This window comes from Colletotrichum scovillei, assembly GCF_011075155.1.
Source record: "Colletotrichum scovillei strain TJNH1 chromosome Unknown Contig00006, whole genome shotgun sequence".
Classification (NCBI taxonomy): Eukaryota; Fungi; Ascomycota; class Sordariomycetes; order Glomerellales; family Glomerellaceae; genus Colletotrichum; species Colletotrichum scovillei.
The window spans coordinates 6,072,618-6,087,646 of record NW_023336264.1 but is presented as its reverse complement, the minus strand read 5'-3'; the positions used below and the strand labels follow the sequence as shown (position 1 = coordinate 6,087,646).

The window sequence follows — 15,029 nt, the reverse complement described above, 5'->3', positions numbered from 1 at the left end:
CTATTCTCGACTACCTTACACAGCAACAATGCCTCCATCTTCCCAGCTGAGGTTACATCTTTAGACCATTTCATTCCGACTTGCCTGCAGCAGTGCAGACATACACAGTACGTAGTACCTTAGGTACATATATGGTGAAAGATAGCACAGGAAAGGTACGGATACTTGGTAAGGTACTTTGACTACATATACCGGTAAATGCCTAGCACCTGGAGATGCTCGTGTGAGTGAAGTGGTGTATAAGGTACCTAACTGAGTTGCGGCATGCGGGGATGAGAAGGAGGCTGGGGTGGCCTTGGGAAAGAACTCTACGAGTCTCAGTCACCTTTTTCGGGGTCGCTGTCCCCTCGTCCCACTCACTAACGATTCACTCGGGTCGCTTTGGGGCGCCTCTCACCGGCTCACGTACCAAAGGGCCGCGTCTTCCGCGTCTGTCGCTTCCGACAAGGTGATGATGGATCATTGACGTCGGGTGTCACTGCAGCCGTACTTCGCTTCGAGCGTCTTCTACGCCTAAGCGACCAGGGCGAGGCACAGCCAGGCAAGGCAGGGCATATAAGACACAATCAGACCTGCGCTGCGAGTGTGCTTCTCACGAAGTTCCTATCTAGCATACTTACCTGTATCTTCAAACTTGTTTCGACTACATTAGCCTGTTGCGAGGTTGGGCTTGCTTGGGCGTGTTTGGGCTGGGAGCCGCAGGGAGGAAAAGGCCGCCATGCGTTAGGAAAAGGCGAGTGGTGGAAAACCCGTAGCTCTGGCCGCCAAAGGTCAGGTACCGAATACTCTCGAATCGATAAGGCACCCATTACTGCCCTGAGGTATCATAGGGACGTACCCTTCCATTGTACGAAGGTACCTTGTGCCCTGATTCCTGAGGTTCGAATCCTTCCAGGTTCTCCATCGTCTCCATGTGGAAGTGGCAGGTGTGGACCCCGACCCCTGGGTCGCTGCTTCGCCGTTGGTTGGTGCTCGACGTGCAGCTGGTCTGAGCGTGGAATCGCGATCGCCCGCAGGCAGGTGCAACGTTCATTGCACGCATTGGAAGCAGCAGCGTCCCCTAGACACGGAAGGAAGAGGCGATGAGCGGCTTCCGGTTGCTGCTGCCTCATGCTGTGTCGTGCACCGCCCAGTGTTGCTCCTATTTCCAGCTCTCAATTGCATCGAACTCTCACTCTCATTTAACCCCCGTTGTGTGATTCACTTCAGCTTCTCACTCCATGTTATTCTCTCCAGCTCACTTGTACCAAAGGTAACACGTAATTCCTCAACATTCGTTTCTTCTGCGACTCGTGCCATGGCGATAATGGAAACCAAGTGACTCGAAACTTTTCCCCTCATCTCCCAACCTCCAAACTCATTCCGCGAATGAAGACACACTCTCTTGTCTGACTTGCCCCCTCGCATTTTACCTACTTTCCGCGACTCTAGAGGGCTCCCCACCATCGTGACGACGTCATCCGACATGCATCACCCCTCGTCAACATCCAGCACCATCCACTCACCTTACCACTTCACCACGATGGCTCGCTTTCTCCTCCCTCATTTTTCGCGCTTTCCCCTCACTGTGCTCACTCCACAGAGCAAACCGCGGCTGTCATCCCATGAAGTGACCTCATGTCGCATCTTACAAACACACACATCAACCAATCCAATTCCCTCAACCTCACCAGTAAGATCCCCAGAGTTCATGCACTCCAGCTCAGACCAAAGTAGCGCAGAGTCATGATCGTGTACCTATCCTCGGGCTCGCTCCTCCATGGACTATTTGGACAGTTGGACTGAAGCCCATCGGTCCATCACCTCGTCATCAAACGCCTCTGGCGCGGCCCACTAGACTCCCGTCGCATGGCAGCGTCATTCCAGAATCCGGGGTGCATTGGTCCTAGTGCTCATCCACAGTAGCTCTCGCGCGCATCCGTAGCTCCTCATCATCCAACTTTGTTCAACGTCAAATCCCACTCATCGCCATCTTCTTCACCGTTCGGCGTTGAGCGAGATCATCCCACAATTGCCGATTTCCCCAACCGAAGTAGGCAGGAAAGTTCCAGTGTTCCACTACTCTCCCCTTCCGGCATCCAAACTTCTGGCTCGCATTCCTTTCGTCAACGTCGTTGCACCTCATCTCTCCGAAACGCCGGGCCCCTCTCAACACATGCTGGCTTTGACCTCCGATGAATAGAAACCCTAAATGGTCCACTTCCCACACGGCCCGGTCTCGGCCGCCGTTGACTTTCCCGCTTCCGGCTTCCAACCCCCGCGTGGTTTGTCCTGCTTAATTTCTCCGATGCCCGCGGTGGTAGTTTCGAGAATTCTTTTCTGGAATGATACAAGGCCACAAAACATTGGATGAACACAAACAAACAAACAAACGTACACTTTGGTTGTGAGCAAAGTGTTTCAGCTCTCACTTCGAGCTTTGGAGACACTTGGTAAAAGGAAACACAAGCATCCAGTTCTTCACAGGCTCGAGCCTGTTGGAAGCGAGGCTGCACCAAACGATGACGATGAATCTCACATAACCCCATTGACATGCAGTGCACTGGCCTATTAGGCAGTCTTCAGTATCTAATGGCGCCCACAGCACGTCACGCAATCTAAGCACACAGCCCTATAGATATTTGTGAGACAGGCCTGACAAACTACCTACTTCCGGCGGCTCAGTAAGACCAGTGGCTAGGTATGCTTGTTCATGCAAATTTGCTTACACCCTCACGCTGTGCGACCCTAGCCTCTGATAAGGTCCTTCGATAGACCTACTCTTTGGGTGATGCAGCCTTGACGGTGACCGTCAAGCCATCTTCTCCCGCCTTGACCTGGCGAACCATTGCCTGGAACTGCCCTTCATTTGCCAAATCCTTCATCACAATCTCTCTCGTCCTCTGAAGACCCTCCAACTCATCAAGTCTCTCTAGACTGGCTTCAAGAAGCTCATCGAACCCTTCCTGCGCGCATATCTCCTTGAAGGCGTTGTGCATCGGCACAGAGTCCGCCCGAACCATGGAATTGGAATCGATCGAGAAGATGTTGAAGTGATCATGCTTCTGGATAAAGTCGAACCTCGTCATGAGATGTCTTGCCTCGTGAAGAGGCATCTCCGGCAACTTTCCGGCCAGGAGCTCTTCTGGCTTCATATCCTTTTCCTTCTCAATCAACGCCTTGGCCAGTAAGAACGCCGTGGTGGCGTGGTCTTGTTGATCCTCGGCATCGGGATCCATGTCGGCACCCAACATCCAGCATTGGCCCAAGAGCCAGCGTTTCTCCCTGTCGCAGATGAACTTGCAGGCCGCGAGCATGTCTTTTGATCTCGCAACGTGGTCAAGGAACCTGACGCGCCCGCCAACCAACTTGTAGACTTGGTTCAGGATATCGCTGGGCACATCTTCCTTGAAGACCTTTTGCCGGAAATCGTGTAGTGCTTGAACAGCAGGATCGCGAGGCACATCGCGGACGTCGGTCACGGATATCCGCGTGGCCTGCCACTTGAGGTGCTCAGTGGTACTGTGGTCGTCGCTGGTGAACACCACCGTGACGAGGCGACTTGCCGCCCACATCTCCGCCCGCTGTTGGATCAACTCCAGCAGCTCGCGTCCGTCGTCATCGTCTCGGAGTACGTGGACGCGATTGATGATCAAGACGAGCGGCTTCCGGATGTGTCTCTGCCGCATCAGAGCCACTTTCTCCATCTTGTTGAAGGCTCTTTCAATGTCTAGGATGGCGGTCGAATCACGAGGGCCCTTGAAGCTGAACAAGCTTCCGATGTAGTCCTCGTGAAACTCAAAGTCGAGCGCTTTGCCCAGGCGCAGACGGAAGACCTCGAGGTCGCTATGGGCTTCGAGCATGGCAATCCCCGAACCGTTGACCCTGCGCATCGCCTTGAGGATCATGGAGCTCTTCCCCGTGCCCTTCTCTCCCGTGATTAAGTGATATTGACCTCGGATCGTCCCGTCAATGATGCCGTCAATGTGCTCCTGCTCAGCCCGAGGGATCCATTCGTTCTCACCCTCCAAGCCCGTAAAGTCATCAATGGTATGGAGCTTATGAGGAGCCACATGGCGTCCTAGAGCCGTCAGCTCTGGTGTCGAGAAGCCAACGCCAAAAGCATTGTCCATCTTTCGCAGGACAAGGTCCTTGTAGTAGGCGTGATACGAGTAGCCAGCCAGGCCGAGGACCGCGATGGAGCCAAAGGCCGTCGCGCTGCCCTCGACAACTCTCCAGAAGGTAGGTTTCCAGCCATGTGGTGAGTCTTCAGGTTCATCCTTTTCATGCCGTTGCTTGTCGTGAGAGGAGCCGTACGTCGGACCTTGTTGCTCCACGACGATGAAGCGGGTCCGCGTATGGGCTCTGCTAGTTGCCTGGTAGGCCTGAACATCGATGAAGGCATGAGATCAGCTCGGTGCCACGTGAGATACTTTTGGTGGATGTGCTTACCCTCCATTGTTTCGAGAGAAGGTAGCGTCTAGCCATCCGTGAGTTGATGTCGTATTCCGGACTGGAGCAACGGGATCTAACGCGTTGTCGCGCGGAGGTGTCACGGAGGAACTTGGCACTAAGAAGGATGGCTGTTTCCAGAATCCACGCTTTCTCATCAATGGTCCCAAAGACACACACGGAAGTCGACCTGCTTTGAGAAGATGTCAGGGTCGACGCAGGTTCCAGGCCTTTCCAAGAGAAGTCTTCCGAATTTCTTGGCAAAGCATGCGCGTCCTGCGATGGACTTTGGGCCAAATGGCCGTTTGTGTCAGGTCGACGCAGGTTCCAGGCCTTTCCAAGAGAAGTCTTCCGAATTTCTTGGCAAAGCATGCGCGTCCTGCGATGGACTTTGGGCCAAATGGCCGTTTGTGTCGTCAAAAGGGACGGAAGGTGCAGAGGCACGGTGACGGGGCCCGCCATTTTGCATCAGGGCGACGATGTAGACCTTTAACGGGACGTTGCCTGAGCTCAGTGGTGGAGTGATAGAGGCTACCCAGAGGCGGGTTCATGCGACAAGCCAAGTAATTACAGGGACCTCCCGCGGACCGCCCCCTGGAACGTCTATTGTTAGCGAGGATCCATAAACCCCATCTTCGGCATCCAGCTTATGAATGAAGAACACCCGAAGGAATATCCCTTCGACTGCAAATACGTCCTATTTCGGTTTTCATATTGGGCGACTATTGTTTCTGTTAGTATATGAAGGTGTTTCCATTTTTGTGCTCTTCAATTTGAAGGAATGCTATGCACCAAAATCTACAGATCATAGTGAATCCGCCTTAGAAGGTGAAGATTGCTTACACGTGAAATCAAGCCTACATATCGTTCTCGAAGGGGAGTCGGGCGTCGAAGTTTTGACGTATAATGCTCACTCTAGCACTAGCATGATACGTCAGTGTGGATAAAGTCTTACCGATAGCGGTTGGCTATTAATTCAATATGAGATATTGACATATTGACATCATGCTGCTCTTTTAGTAAACAGCCACGCAATGACAAAGCCTCGGCTATCACAGGTATCAAGAATGAACACAGACACTTCTACCACGGATTTGAAGGTTTTCATGGAATTCTATCAGGGATATGTCATTTGTGAAAGCTCTGATGTCCTGGTAAACATTAGAATAAAGCCCTCGGACAGCCGAAGGACTGGCTGCCGGGGCGTCGTCAGCAGCTATCCGCAGGCCTCAATCACGCACCCAGAGTCCTGATAACATATGCAAGCTAAAGTGCTTCATGATGGGGTGCTATCAATGGGCTTTCTTCAATCGGGGGCCTGGTGCTTAACCGACTCGGGCAGCCGCCGATGGACCCATTACCCAAGTACCTTCCTGAGGTCTCGATGGCCTCCTTGAGTTTCTTATACGCACGTTGCTTTCCAAAATATATCATCGTATATCATGGGCCAGTCGTGTAACTCTGGTTAATGACACGAGAGACCTTTTTCGCCCTTGGATTCATAGCATCATGAGTAGATAGGTAATGACGGGCCGTTTCCGGGTGGGATGAGATGTGATTTGGGATACCTTAGGTACGGGAACGGAGATGATGAGAAAGAAAGATGGGCTTTATTCCAGCTGATTGCAGACTGTTCTCTTATATGCGCTTGGCAATACGTTACACGTAAGCCTTTCGAACGCAGACTTCCCCGTACGGCAGCCGTCAAGGTCATGTAGTGCAACATATCAGTCACAATACGAACGATTCCCCAGAAGACAGCGGCATCAAAGTTCACCAATATTCAACTTCTCGAAGCTTGCAGCATGTGAACATGTGACGATTTGACAATGTCTTTCGATAGATGTCACAGAGAAATGGGTTTTGTAGGGTGAAGTCACGCTTTATTCGATGTTATAATTACCTAGATAATGTGTCCTGGAATTTTTGTGTTAGTCAATGGAAACGCCTGCAACTGATTCTACACTACGAACTGCCCTAATCGTCATCTTTACCTCGGCTGTTGCCCCGGGAGGTGTTCCACAAACAAGACAATGATAATGTTAATGCCTTATTGTCGCAAGAATTGTTCATCAAAATTCAAGAATTACTGATATCCGAGGAGCATACAAGCTCAGAGCACCTGATGCTGCTTGATAGAGAATCACTTTGTATCTATGAGATTTCGAGAGGTGGTGCAAACATACTGAGGCCACAATAGTCACAGACGTACTGAACGTGGTCGCAGAATCTCGATTCATGAGTACGCAGAGGCTCCAGCTGTAAAGAAATCCACCGCGGAAAATGACTCCCACCTGAGGAACCGATTGACTCTTAACCTTTACCGTCACTTTCCGGGCCTGTAAAGTAGGCATACGCGTACAAGACAGAAACTAGGCCTGGTGGAATCTCTATGTACCCCTAGCTCCCGAGATCGAGGTTGGTTAGGTGCTCCTGGCTGCTCCTGGCATGTCGGTGGCTATGACGCGAGACACGGCTGGACCACCGAGGGCGCGATAACGTCCGCAATGCAAACGTCCACGTTGAATATTTCTGGCTACTCACCCGAGACAAATTGAGTCGGTAGAGACTAGCAACGCCACAAAGGGAACCGCCGACGGGTTGCTAATCCATAATCCATTAATCCACATAGACCCCCCCACATGGCATTACGCTTGATTTTATCTTTAACCCTTGGCTTAATTACCCCTTAAAAGGTCCGAACCATTCGGAAAGGAGAGGGTGATTTGATTGAGGTCTCTGTGATTCGCCGGCCGTTTCCCCGCAAAGTAGCAGCGTCGCACTAAGATCTGCCCTCCGCCGCCCAAGCTCCCACATACCGGGGCTTGGCATCCGACTACAGCCTCAATCCCTCCGGTAGACGGTGCGTGACTGCAAGTCGATGTGAAAACCCATGCGTTGGACCGAGGACTGATGACGAGTCACTCATACGTACGCAGTTTGCAAAAGATTGCGATCTTGTTGTTTGCCCTTGTTGTGTGATTTGGAGGCGTAAACGATCAAGCGTGACGATATCTTGTTCCCTCCTGGAGATGGCATACATAAAGACGTTGAGCCATGGCGAAGTTCAGCAGTTCTTGTTTCTTTCCTTACCACCATCAGTCATTCTAGGCACTTCTCCTTCACTTCTTCACTTGAGCAAGACCTTGAGAAATTACATTCTTTTTTCACTTCACTTTCGCTATTTTCAACGTTGACATCCCGATTCAACAAAATGGTTACCGTTTCCCGCCTCGCGTTGGCGGCTATTGCCCTCACCGGTGTCACTGCGCACCCAGGAGAAAAGCATGATCCTCACGTCCATAAGCGCGAGATGGCTCTGCGCCGATCTGTTGCCGCCAGTACCCGCCGGGCTCTCGACGCTTGTGCCGGCTCGGCTGCCGACGTCGCCCTCAAGCAGCGTGCTATCCAACGTCGCGAGGCCAAGCTCAAGGAGCTCCGCGCCAAGAGAGCCATTTCTGCGACTGGTAAGATTCCATGAGAACGCTTTCAAAATTCCTTGCTGACATGTGATTCTTTAGCTCCCATCCGCCGCCGTGCTGAGAGTGACTTGACCACCTGGGCAGCTATCGACCACAAGTCTTCCGCGGGATACACTCTCGATACCGACCCTGCCACCCTGTTCGCCCAGAACACCACCTGCGTCGTCGTTCCCGAGACCACGATTGGTCCCTACTGGGTTGCCGGCGAGCTGATCCGCAGCGAGATGACGGATGGACAGTCCGGCGTGCCTCTGCACCTCGACGTCCAATTCGTCGACGTCTCCACCTGCGCGGGTGTGCCCGAGATCCTGATCGACGCTTGGCACTGCAATGCGACCGGCGTGTACTCTGGTGTCTCTGCCACCGGCCAGGGCGGTCTGAACTCGACCTTTGGTCGCGGTGTTCAGCAGACCGATGACGATGGAGTTGTCCAGTTCGATACCATGTTCCCGGGCCACTACACCGGCCGTGCTACCCACATCCACGTCAAGACGACGACGGGCGCCACTGTCCTGGACAACGACACCTACGTCGACGGCGTGACCAACCACGTCGGCCAGCTTTTCTTCGACCAGACTCTCATCTCCGAAGTCGAGGCTGTCGCGCCCTACAACACCAACACGCAGGAGCTGACTCTCAACTCTGGTGACAGCATCGCCTTTGGTGAAGCGACTGCGGACTACGACCCCTTTGTCCAATACGTCCTGCTCGGTGACGACATCTCCGAGGGTGTTTTGGCCTGGATCACCGTTGGATACAACACCACCGCCGACTACTCCAGCTCTGCTAGCGCCGCTGCCCACTACTACGCCGACGGTGGTGTCGATACCTCTTCCGGAAACGGCGGCGGTGGCCCCGGAGGTGCCGGTGGTCCTCCCAGCGGTACTTTCCCCAGCGGTGCCGGTCCCAGTGGTGCTCCCCCGAGCGGTGCTGCTTCTGGCGTTCCCCCTGCTACCTCTGCTACTTCTGCTGCCGCTTCCACCACCACGACTGCTGCTTCAAAGGGTGGCTGTGCGCGCAAGCGTCACTTGTAAATTAGCGTGAAGAATGGAGTCTCAAAAAGTGGCGAGCGGCTCTGTCGGTGGTATCATGTTGGTGTCTGCCGTCAAGGGACGTTGAAAGAGTCACCCGAGTGCGGATTGGTGGTCATTGCTTTCTGAATATTGACTTTTGGCGAGAATGTTTGGATGTACTTTACTAGTGGAGAAAAAGGCGGTAGAGATCAGTGTTAAGCTTGCCTGACACCGTCCTGTTTGATATATCGAATCGATCGAATGCGTGTTCTCTAGCCTTGGAAAAGCCCACAATCAGCGTTGAATTACAAACACGGCTACACTATACAAACATTTGACTTTTCGCTTCCAAAGTTCCGAGTTCCTCATTAATCATCTTGAAGTACATGTGTGGTTGAAGGGGAGTTGTGAAAGACAGCAATATCCGTGCTCGTACTTTCCGTTGTATGGATGCTTGGCCCACTCGCGCTGGTAGCCATCGTAGACATTGTTCAGCTATCGCGATACTGACGCACAAACTCATGCAGCTGCACAAGGGAATCGTGTCCAACTTTCTGCATGTACGCAGAACTCCTGTCTCCTGAGATGGAGACATGAACGAGCTTTCTTGCTATCCAGCATAGCTCGCTATTGTACCGGATCATGCCTGCTTTTTCGAATGCGGCGGGCTCCATGCGACCCCTGATCGTGTCCCACATGACTTCCCACCTGGAAACGGCACGCAGTAGGGCTGGTGCGCACGCAGGTAGTACGCCCATGAGATTGGCCGATGCCAACATGCCGTTGAGTGCTATTGTCATTAGATTCGTCCACTTCTTGCGTATGCTTGATTCAAAACGAGGTAAAGGGGGTAACCATACCGAAAATTAACAATTGTAGGTCGGATCCGCTGATATCTTGGAACGGGAAGCTCCCCATGCCGACCCAATTCTCAGCCATCAGCGCGTCGGTGCATTGTTTGACGGAACAAATCCGCCTAGAACCATCGGCCCCGAGAGCGTTGGCCGCTTCATAGTACTCCGCCGCGTCTTTGGCATCCCAAAGTTCCAAGGGGCTCGGCAGATCACAAGTCAACTCTGCAGGCGTCATCGATGGCGGCGTATTGAACATGCCGCATTGCTGCCAGTCTCCTAGCGCCGTCCAAATGGCTAGTCTGCACACCTGTCAGCAACGATGTGTCTACTGAGGGGGATGAATAGGCTCACCTGATTTTTGACTCATTGCGCACAAATTCTTCATATTGGAATATGGGAGCATGTTTGGTCTGTGCTAGACCGAGGACCCGTACGGCCGATACAAGCTGCGGGAGTCGCTGGGTTCTGTTCTTCCGCCGCGATGCTACGTCGTTTCGGAAGAACTGAACGGAGTGGATCATGAGGGCTGCCTGTAGTGTCTCTTCAAGCTCATGGGTGAACTCTGGCGCTGAGCCCGGGGGCATCAGACGCTCAAGGCAACGAAATATGTATTCCTCGGCAAGTGTGAGATATCCACGGGCTGCGAGGGCATCGTCGCTTGGGGGGGATCTCAGAGACCCAGAGAGTCCAACGGCCAAGAGCAGCTGTTTGGTTGTGTAGTCACTGCCAAAGTCTGGCCGATGAACGATAGGAAAGTCAAGATGGCTGACTCGAAAGTAGGTCGCAGCAAATTGGCACAGATTGCCTGCCGAGAACACCGAGTTTGCCGTGTCAAGATCAAAGGTGCCGTCATACCATTGATTTGTGGCAACCAGAGTGTGATGAAGTTCTTGCAACCCCGAGATTATTTCGGCTGATCGCGGTTCTAGGCTTTCAGGCACAAGAAACGACATCCTAGTGTTGGACAGTATGTTTTCTGACAAGACGTCCAAGGAGTTGAAGTCTATCAGCTCGGGAGCGAACGTTGATGCAAACCCATAAGGAAGGAACGTGAAGTCATCATCGATCAGCATGTTTGGAGGATATTGCGTGGGCACATGCATGTCCTTCATTGTTGGATCGATTCCATCGCCCTCGGTTCTCGCAGCTGCTTCACTGGCGAGGAACTCGAGTATGTTCTCCGAGTTGGGATTTGTCAGACCGAGAAGGAAAGCGACTGTGATTTTGGTGCGATCCTTGTCATTATCGGGTGTGCCTACCGCGGTGGTGGCCAATGATGAGGATGGTGTGGATGAGGATGCATCTGTGATTACGGATGTGCTCTCTTCCAACCGGTGATATGTGCATGGGAGCTTGCGAGAGACGCATCGCACGCAGGGATCAGAAGTATCGCATGACTGCTTGCTGTGAAAGCAGGCGTCGCATGCGCGGGGTTTCTGGCCGCGCTTGAGATTTGGAACGGTTTCTTGGTCTTGTTTCTTGGGGCAGTGAATCGTGTGCTTACGGCACACATCTCTGTCACGCTTTAGTGGGATTTCCGGCATGGATGTGCGCGAGATGATACGAACCGTCTGGCGAACGCCTTTTCGCAGTACAGGCACTTGTACCTGGCGGATTCTACGTCTGCGAGGTTGTGAGTACCGAGGTCGAAAAACATCCCGAAGAAGTCAATCAAACGCTAAATGATAGCTCGGGCTGATTGTTATACTACGCAAAAGCTTGATTGAGATGACGCAAGGTGAATCCTGTCACGTTGAATGCTGGAACGAACTGACAATACATCGATAATGACAACCGATAAATCCGGGCGGTCATCACTGTCAGGCGGGAAGTAGGGGAGATCGCCCTGAATAGAACGGGCTGTAGGCTCAAAGAGGCAAGATGTTGACACAAAAGAAGAAATACGGACAGGATGAAGAAACGAACACAGGAAAACAAGGAGACTACCTACGTGTGGATTCGTGCCGGCGTAGATGAGCACTTCTTTGATACTGCTTCCCGCAAATAGCACAGGTATGACCTCCGGTTGAAGGAGCGGCCATGGCGGGTCCGGCTGTCTACCGGCGGCGTAGTTGAAGAATCCCAGTAGAGATAGCGGCGGGCTATTCGAATTGGGCTTAGGATTCTCAGTAATCAAGTCGCGTTGGTTGGCAGTGGGCTTGGATGAACGACAGAGAATGTGAAGATGGTGGGTTTAAGCCGATGAACGCGTTCGGAATGACGCGGGATGGCAGGACGGGGACCCACAAATCCGACGACAAGGGGTTTGAGGGCAGTTTGTATCTCTGTGACCGGAGAAATCCCACCCCCGGGATCTCGGTGAGCCCCTGTTGTCCCGCCCTGAGGTCAGGTGGATTTACTATCCCGATTGGGACAGAACTCTCGCTCTCGCAGCCCCACTATCTACCGTAGTGGGCCCTTGAGCGAATCACAGCGTCCTTGGTCTTGGCATAAAATAAAGGGAAAGAGGCTACTCCCCCGATTTCAGTCTCCATTTTGACCTCTTCCTTCCTCAACTTCTCACCATTATCAACGTCAACTGCACTACCCGGAAACTCCCGCAACACTAATATCCTCCTACAGTCATAATGTCATAGCCATATGTATCAAGTGAATGAAGTTACTTCATCAGTAGCACCTTTTGCACCAGGGACCTTTCTTAGATAAGTCAAACCCCCCACTTCCCGGCACCCCCCTGTTTCTGGCACCCACAAAAACGCGAAAATCCACCACAACGCAATGCCCACCCCCAACCTCCTTTTATCACAACATTTTCAATTCGAGTCCAAATGGGCTCATTTTTTGCACATACCTTCTTCTATATCTAATGCCTCAATATACCGAAGATCAGCTTCGTCTCGAGGACATCTCAAACGGCAAGAGTCAAAAGAGAGCCTCATTGGAGTATGGGATACCACGATCAACCCTCCAACTACGTCTCCAAGGTGGTCAGACTAGGAAAGTGGCTTTTGCTGACTGGCAGAGGCTGTCTCCTGACCAGGAGAGTAAGCTGGCACAATGGGTTCGCATTCAGGCTTCGCTGGGCCTCGCACCAACGCACCAACAGGTGAAGGAATTCGCAGAGCGAGTTCTGGCTGCTGCTGGGGATACCAAACCATTAGGAAAAGGCTGGATCTATGCCTTCGTGAGAAGGAACCCTATCATTAAGGTTCAGAGAAGTCGTTCCATCGATTCTAGACGCGTTAATGGGGCATCTACTGAGGTCATTAGGAACTGGTTTAAGTTCCTTGCTATCCCTGAGATCAAGGACATCAAACCAGCCAACAGATATAATATGGATGAGACTGGCATCCTCGAGGGTCAGGGAGCTAATGGGTTAGTGCTGGGCATGGCTGAGACGACGTCTGTTCGCAAGAAACAACCTGGGTCGAGGGCATGGGTCTCTATCATTGAGTGTATCTCAGCCTTGGGTAGGGCACTTCGTCCTCTTATCATTTTCAAGGGAAGACGGTCCAACAACAGTGGTTTCCATTACATCTGGTTCCATACGATGGGTGGGAGTTTACAGCAACAGATAATGGCTGGACTACAGACTTAACTGCCATTGAATGGTTAGAGAAGGTGTTTATCCCACAGACTATGCCCGAGGCTGAGGGCGAGGCTCGACTGTTGATTGTGGATGGGCATGGGAGTCATACGACGACAGACTTCATGTGGAATTGCTATATTAACAATATCCATTTACTGTTCTTACCACCACACTCCTCTCATGTCCTCCAGCCACTTGACCAGTCTGTCTTCAGCCCTGTTAAGTCAGCCTATCGGAAGGAGCTCGGTTACTTGTCTCAATGGAACGACTCTACCATTATAGGTAAAAGGAACTTCCTGGACTGTTACCAGAAGGCTCGACTTGCTGGTCTATCAGTCTCGAACATCAGAAGTGGTTGGAAGTGGACTGGTCTACACCCTGTAGCGATGGTTAAGCCCCTGATGAACCCTATGGTATTACCTGAGCCTTCTGCTGCCCACCACACCCAAACCAACCAGTCAAAAAGCGATGCCATAATGGTCAACAAACTACCCCTGTTGAGCCATGGGATTCTGCTTCCTCTGCAGTGGTCTGGTCGACACCCAGGAAGCTGGCAGAGCTCAGCGGTCAACTGCACTTATACACCCAACTCGACAATGATACCAGCACTCAACGGCTGCTGTTCAGGAAGGTGAAAAAAGGCTTCACAGAGCAGGCCTGGCAACTGGCAGCTGCCCAGCAGCAGCTGGCTCACCTGAGGGCTCAAGTTACCAACGCTGCAGTTAGGAAGAGGAAGACTGTTCAGATCGATCCCAACACGAAGTTTGCGAACATCAGGGATATCCATCGGGCTCAAATCGAAGCGGGTGAAAAGGAGGTTATTACGGCTGAATCCAGCGACTCTGAATGCCCTAGTGAGGCTGGCAGTTGTATTGTAGTGGGTGTGGTTGAGGATCAATAGTTAATAGTAATGAGGAGGTTGGGTTGTGATCCCATCGTTTTTGTGGGTGCCAGAAACAGGGGGGTGCCAGGAAGTGGGGGGTTTGACTTACCACACCCTGCAGCCACTTTGCGGCTACCGCAGTGTAATGCATCAATGGGGGGCTTCCTTGATTTGAATACCGTATAAAATGACCATTCTTCTTGATGTTTGACGCATTTCTCTCGGCCTCCGGTGGCCTTTTATAATGTCCGATACTGCGCTGTTTCTCGCAAATGATTGAATAGACCTATCTGATACCTATCCTTCTGCCTTGTTCAGCTTTCCCTCTGCTCGATGATCGATTTTGACCGATCCTATTGAGTCGTATAAGATGTCCAGCCTTTGTAAGTCCGTTTTATCTTCAATACGTTCTCGGACTCTCGGGGTCCTGAGTCGTCAACGGCCACTTCTCGCGCACTTCTCGCGCACATGCAAGGCCTTAATAACATGGCTCACCATCTTACTAGCTGTTCTGCGGTGTCATCCGCTGAGACTGGCCACTCGAGCACAAGTTCATGCCCTCCATCTTTCATCTACATCATCTATACTTAGATCTCGACATCATCGCCATCAGAGCCATACGAGATCACAATCTACGAAGACTAGCATCGTGCCACAGACCACTCTCCCGTTTGACAGCCAAATCATCAAACCTCCATCCAACGCCGTCGAACATGTGTTGTAAGTCCACCAGAACATCATGTCTCAAGACTTCCATCACTGGCTAACAGCAAGAACAGAACTACCTTGGATAGCATCGTCAATTGGGCCCGTCAG

The 15,029-nt window shown here is 52.0% G+C and overlaps 3 protein-coding genes across 3 annotated transcripts; 1 reads left to right on the top strand and 2 right to left on the bottom strand.

Moving 5' to 3' along the window:
• Window positions 1-2,756: 2,756 nt before the first annotated feature.
• On the bottom strand, window positions 2,757-4,718 carry HER10_EVM0004958 (uncharacterized protein; the record flags this gene model as incomplete). The annotated part of the gene is made up of 2 exons (XM_035474584.1): window positions 4,432-4,718; window positions 2,757-4,364 (listed from the first exon to the last, which is right to left on the bottom strand). The coding sequence occupies exons 1-2, from the start codon at window positions 4,465-4,467 to the stop codon at window positions 2,757-2,759; spliced, it is 1,644 nt and encodes a 547-aa protein (XP_035332563.1). The 5' UTR covers window positions 4,468-4,718.
• A 2,927-nt stretch (window positions 4,719-7,645) lies between these two features.
• On the top strand, window positions 7,646-8,947 carry HER10_EVM0004164 (uncharacterized protein; the record flags this gene model as incomplete). The annotated part of the gene is made up of 2 exons (XM_035473816.1): window positions 7,646-7,898; window positions 7,953-8,947. 2 exons carry the CDS (start codon window positions 7,646-7,648, stop codon window positions 8,945-8,947), a joined length of 1,248 nt encoding a protein of 415 aa, XP_035332470.1.
• On the bottom strand, window positions 8,844-11,950 carry HER10_EVM0012529 (uncharacterized protein). Its single transcript, XM_035481923.1, has 5 exons — window positions 11,732-11,950; window positions 11,349-11,403; window positions 10,132-11,295; window positions 9,787-10,079; window positions 8,844-9,716 (listed from the first exon to the last, which is right to left on the bottom strand). The coding sequence occupies exons 1-5, from the start codon at window positions 11,820-11,822 to the stop codon at window positions 9,418-9,420; spliced, it is 1,902 nt and encodes a 633-aa protein (XP_035333520.1). The 5' UTR covers window positions 11,823-11,950; the 3' UTR covers window positions 8,844-9,417.
• Window positions 11,951-15,029: the final 3,079 nt, after the last annotated feature.

Coding starts and splice junctions, on each gene's coding strand:
- HER10_EVM0012529 (XM_035481923.1), bottom strand. CDS start 11,822: ATGGCCGCTCCTTCAACCGGAGGTCATACCTGTGCTATTTGCGGGAAG. Junction 10,080..10,131: donor CGCAATGAGTCAAAAATCAG/GTGAGCCTATTC, acceptor ACAGGTGTGCAG/ACTAGCCATTTGGACGGCGC. Junction 9,717..9,786: donor CCTACAATTGTTAATTTTCG/GTATGGTTACCC, acceptor TAATGACAATAG/CACTCAACGGCATGTTGGCA.